Genomic DNA, 5,703 nt, shown 5'->3' on the forward strand with positions numbered 1-5,703 from the left:
ATTTTATACATCTGGTATTCCTTTTCTAATGTCTGACTCTATCAAATCTTGNGTACTTTTTTTTTTCAAGCCAAGATTCCCTTACTCAATTGCTCCCTTCCACATAATTCTTAGAGGGTTCCTGGCACAGAAGATTTTACAATGTACATTGAACTTATTGAAACAAAGTTTCCTATGCGTGATTGAATTGTTTTTACTCCACACATTGTTGATTCATGTCAAAGAGAAAATTACAGGGCCCAGTGTTTTTTTTAAATCATTCAGTGAACTACAGAACAGACCAAATCATGTTTATTACTGTAAATGTTTTGCAGTGGTTTTATGTTCACGGTTTTCCTTGTGACTGCTTTGGCGCAAATGCATAATGTGTCTTTCCAATGTATTACTACTGTACTTCAGAATTGTTTCAACAATGTATCTAAACCACAGCAAAAACCTCCTTTTTTCCCTAGCTGTAATAAGAAAACCATCAAGAAGAAATATGAGTTTACGGTATATTGTTTGTTCAGTGCATTATTCCTTTAGTAGGATTTTTTCCCCATTGGATATGCTGTTAAACTGTTTTGTACTCATAACACTGATCACAGAGATCTGCTTGTTTGCAGGCCACAAAGAAAAGTGTCCCAGAACAAAAGGCAGGCCTTGTAAGTTGTGTAGCGAGTCCTCCCTTAAGCTCTGAACATTTTCACTCACGTTTCTGTCCCATCTGATTTGCCTTTCTAGCTCAACAGCCTGGCGGTGGGAGTGGCCAACAGCCAGACTACTCAAAAGCATGGGAGGAGTATTGGAAGAGGACAGGTAGGCATCTCGCCAGGCCCTCAAGAAAAGTCATGGTGCACTCTTCCAACATGTGTAGGGACTTTTCTCTGGTCTCCAAGCCTTGAACATGTTTTCAGGGTAGTCTCTAAGTTGTTCACTTCTGTTCTTCTACCCAAAAGTAATAGTTTTCATTCACAAAACTTGTCTGAAAAACATGCCCCTTCCCATTCATTGCACAGGAGCAGGGAGATCTGATTCCACAGAAAAAAGTGTATGCACAAGATGTAAAGCATTAGAGAGAAAAGCAGGTATGGAAACACAGTAGGTAGTTGGACCGGCACATTAACTGACCTTGTGGTTTGACCCGTTCTAGCTGATCAACAGCAGCAACAGCCGCAGCAACAGCAGCCGCAGCAGCCAGGAGGACAGCAGGGAGCGCCGGCACAGCAGCAGACACAGCAGACTGGACAGCAGGCTCAGAGCGGACAGCCAGACTACACCAAGGCTTGGGAGGAGTACTACAAGAGACAGGGTGGGTAACTTACCTTTTACACTATGTGAGATCTGATTCCTGATCCCACATTGAAAGATCTAAAAGTACTGCTCCATTATAGTTCAGATTTACAAGCAAAGTTATTTTGTAGCATCTAGCAAGTAACATGGCTGAGATGATTACCATTGCACACTTTTGCTAGAACTCAGTTTCCTGCTCGTGGATATTGGGTGTATATGTTGTGCAACAGAAAAGCTGGCAGGAATTTCGCTAACACCACAAGGGTCTACAGCCCTATGAGTGGAGTTTGATAGTACTCTTTGCCACAGTACTACGAAAACCGGCTTGTCTGACTCGTGCAGCACAAGATTTGTAGTGCAAGTACACTGATGGATCTAAAGATCTACTGCACCTCATAGCGTAGTTAACAGATGGATAGTTGCTGCAGTGTGGCTGTTCTACTGCTACAGTTTTTGCGGGTTTTGATTGTGTTTCCTTATGATGCTACAGCTCAACAGCAGCAGCAGCAGCCAGCGGCCCAGCCACAGCAGGACTACAGCCAGGCCTGGGCAGACTACTACCGTCAGTACGGGGGAGCTCCCGGACAGAGCCAGCCTGGCCAGCAGGTAAATAGCCGATGCCGTCCAGTATGTGTGTGTGTGTGTGTGTGTTAGAGAGGTTTCAAATGTTGTTGGAAGTGAAGTCCGAGCTTGACAGTTGTTGTGGTAGTTTGCTGCATGCTTGGAACGCTAACGTTTTGAAGATGGTGGCGCCAACAAGAGAGAATGCTCTACAGCTCCAAAGAAGACTGGATGATTCATACTGGTGAAAACTGGAGGATTGCATTCGGTAAAGATTGGTTGTGGCATGTGTGTGAAGAATGTAAGTAGAATGAATGACAAACTACTGGAACTAAGCATTCTGTCGGATAGTTCATCTGAGTGAGTGAGATCTTACTCAGGAAGTGTTGTTGTTCGAGTGCTGTTGTTCCAGTAGCTACGTGTGATGTGTAGTTTGTAGAGTGTTATACTCATTGAAAGTTTCTACCTTTTCAGGAGCCAAAAGGTCTTTGCCAGTGAAGACAAGGATTTGGCTAATGAGTTTAAGATTGCTCTGTTCCACAGGAACATGCATTGAACTGCTGCTTCGTCGAAGTAACAAGAGAACTCTTGTTTTACAGTCTTGCTGGCTGGAAACCCACGTGGATGACCAGGTTGGCCTGTGAGGGCGTCCTCACTAACTTCTTCCTTTCTTCTTGTTACACATTTCCAGGGACAGTAAATGTGCTGCCAAGATGTTGATTTGTTTGTTGTGGATTGCGGGAGATTGCTCCATCGATAATGACCCTCCACCCGAAGATCTGGATTGATAAATGGGCCCCAACAAATATATTATGATTGCATGTTAGACTGTCCTGTGAAGATAGATTGTTCCAACATCACTTATCATGGTTATATGCACTCCTAGTGTTAATGTATAGATTAAACATGTATTTTAGATTCAGACTAAATGTATTGTGACTTAGATTTGACATACTTGATTATGACCGCGATTTTGATGTACTTTGTGATGCTTAGTGATTGATAACGTCAGGTGTATAACACAACAGATAAAGTGGCCATTACCATCTCTTATTGTACTAGTTGGACATTCAATGATCGTATTATTCATACATAGGATATTTTGCACTGCATATGTTTTTTTAGTGTACTCCCAATATATACCACCCCTTGTTCTCTGATGCGTGTGATATATACTACAACTTGACATTGGTGCGAGGCATTTTTCAGTGGTACATGTTGTGCGTAGCGGTTAAGCAGTGAAATTTTGATGTCGTTTTTGTTGCTCCTTTTTTTTCTTCATGTCTTATAAATGTCTTCTCTACCTAGTAAGTAGCATACCTTGACGGGGGCTGGAGGAGAGGCAAGGCCGTGCCTTCGCAAGGTGACAATTTTAGCGTAAGGTACACGTATAACCACAAGTAGGAAACATGTATAAATGTGTGTCATACTGACTGTAGCATTGGTTTATAACAATGACTCGGATGTACGTTGAACCGCTAGTGCATGCTCATCTACTAGTCTAAGACCACGAACAAGATGCCTGAGAAAGCTGCTCCGAGATAGTGCCAGGGATTTCAAGAACCCCCAATATTGTTTTCTTTTTATGTTTTAACCAGCAGAGATTCAGTGTGGGAAAGGGGCACTCTAAATAAAGTGCAGGCATCACGTTCAACTCAGTTTGACTTCTGATGTACCGGTGGTTAAAAAATGCGGCATGTGACCAAGAAGGGAAAAAAAGCTACTCACTGAAGATGTTCTTCCCTGGGTCACTCAAACCTTGGTCACATGATTTCAGCAATATCTCTTGTTTACTGTATCTTTGATGTATGTTATATGCACCTCATTAATGTTGGTTTAAGACTTTTTGATGTTTCATTAAACTGCTTCGTAGAGACATTGCCATGTCTTTCTACATTGCCTTGTACTGTTTCTTGATGTGTGATGCTTTTGACGAACTTATGCCATTGGTTACGATGATGAGATTGAAGACAACTGTCATATGACATGCTTTCCTATGATGCAACCTCCCCCTGAAAAGAATTCAGTTCTAAGATGTCTTTGATATATGTTGTTGATGATGATTTGAGTATTATGGCATTATTTTTGTCTCAAACATGTGAAATTCCCCCAAAGTCTACCACGGGATTCAGCAATCCGTAAGTACACAATGAACCAGTATCAGATGCGAAGGATCTGTTGTGATAGTTTCATGACAGTTTCTCTTTTGAGGATGAGATTTTCATGCAGTGATACATTTTAAAGGACACCCTTCCGGATGAAGAGTGGATGGTACAGGAATCCGTGTATCCCGCAAATGCCAGAATTTTTAATTTTTTTGGAATGAGAACAGTTATGTGACTTAATGCTGTCTCCAATACAATGTGCATTTTTCAGGAGGAGAACATGATAAAATTGGGATTCCAATGATTACTTGTTGGCAATGTGATTTTGTTTTGAAGTTGATGCAAAGTAGTTTCATGATGTTGAAATGTCTTTGATGGACAGTCAATGTTAGTTTTTGTTTCTATGGCCAGATGCAATTTTGCAGGAGAAGACCCCCATGGAATGGGACTTCAAGCTTCCAAACCTGTCTTCTGCGCCTAGGCATTCTCTTTTGTGCCAAATTAGATAGCCCTGTCGTAATGTAGCATTACTAAGATCTTATGATTCATTGATGAGCTGGTTGAAATGCCACTTGTTGATTGATAGTTATGCTACCCTTTTCAACTGATACACTGGATTTTATTTCTGCTGATTTGTTTGAAAATGCTTTTTTATCAAAATGACTTGATTCTTCCATTGTTTCATGATGTGCACAATGTGTCTTTCATTGCACGTACTGCATATTCTTGCAAATCTTAACAGTGATTGGCAACTCTTTCTCTTGTTCCGTACAATCTTCTTTATTTTAAAACAAGAAAAGTGATACCCATGTAAAATATATGGTCCTGGCTGTGGGAACAAAAGTGAAAAATGCACATTCTGTAGCTCAAACTTCAAGCCCTCCCCCCAACTGCAAGTCTCTAGAATTTGCTCAACTCCATACATTTCACAACCCTCAGAGACCAGCAAGATGCCACAACAAGACTTGTACAATTTGTCATGCCAAATGGCAAGAAAACAAAATAAAGGGTTCCTGTTGTAATAACCCCTCCTGCCCCTATGCATCTTGTAGTCATTATTTTTTGGGTCAGTGATAAATTGAATTTTTGCTAGCTGGAAAAAGAAGGTTGTCAATTCAAAAAGACATCTATGTCAGGATGGATTGAGGTGATGATATGGACCACTGTTACGGTAATCATAGTTTACTGGGTATATGCATTTCTGGGTTTGTAATAATGTGTGAGTGAGAGCACGTGCCTTAGATGTGTGCGTGTGTGTGCGCATGTGTGTGTGAGAGACAGATATATCAGAAAGGTACCTAAATATCTGTCCGGAAGGTTTGCTAAACAACCTTTGAGAGAGTTGAATCTGTGGATACAACATCATACATAAAACTGGTCACAAATACTACACTCAGTTCCACTGGTATCAACAAAAAACATTGCCTCATACATTGGGTCATGTGGTTCACCAAGGCACCACACCAACTCTAATATGATAGCTGGAAAAGATGGAGAATTAAAATTCAACTTAGAGCAAACCTTTTCCAAGCACATTCTACACTATAACATTGGTAACAGGTAAGTCAGTTTTTCCCAACATCTTTATTCCTGATCTGTGTGTCCTTCACTTCACAACCCCCCTCTACAGAAACAAACCACATTCATGTACAACTTGATGAAAAAGTTGCCAATCATCTGTTACTAACCCCATCATCACTTGGTGTTTCCTTTTGCATGGTGTTCCTCATCCAATGTAGATATGCTTTGTTTATTGACTGATGCA

General features: G+C 41.0%; 1 protein-coding gene across 13 annotated transcripts in view; it reads left to right on the plus strand.

The window, feature by feature from the left end:
* LOC109466055 (far upstream element-binding protein 1-like) overlaps positions 1 to 3,729 on the plus strand; it is a 16,414-nt gene extending 12,685 nt beyond the window's left edge. For 11 of the 13 annotated variants that reach the window (XM_019763638.1, XM_019763642.1, XM_019763640.1 and 8 more), the window contains 4 exons: positions 724 to 798; positions 1,133 to 1,291; positions 1,763 to 1,878; positions 2,525 to 3,729. In XM_019763638.1, the coding sequence (XP_019619197.1) occupies positions 724 to 798; positions 1,133 to 1,291; positions 1,763 to 1,878; positions 2,525 to 2,533 (359 nt within the window). In that variant the 3' untranslated portion in view covers positions 2,534 to 3,729. The remainder of the gene's footprint in view (positions 1 to 723; positions 799 to 1,132; positions 1,292 to 1,762; positions 1,879 to 2,524) is intronic. The other 2 variants (XM_019763644.1, XM_019763648.1) reach the window with 1 other exon arrangement.
* The last annotated feature ends 1,974 nt before the right edge of the window (positions 3,730 to 5,703 follow it).

This window comes from Branchiostoma belcheri, unplaced genomic scaffold (assembly GCF_001625305.1).
Source record: "Branchiostoma belcheri isolate BF01 breed outbred unplaced genomic scaffold, Haploidv18h27 scaffold16, whole genome shotgun sequence".
In the NCBI taxonomy this organism is placed as follows: domain Eukaryota; kingdom Metazoa; phylum Chordata; class Leptocardii; order Amphioxiformes; family Branchiostomatidae; genus Branchiostoma; species Branchiostoma belcheri.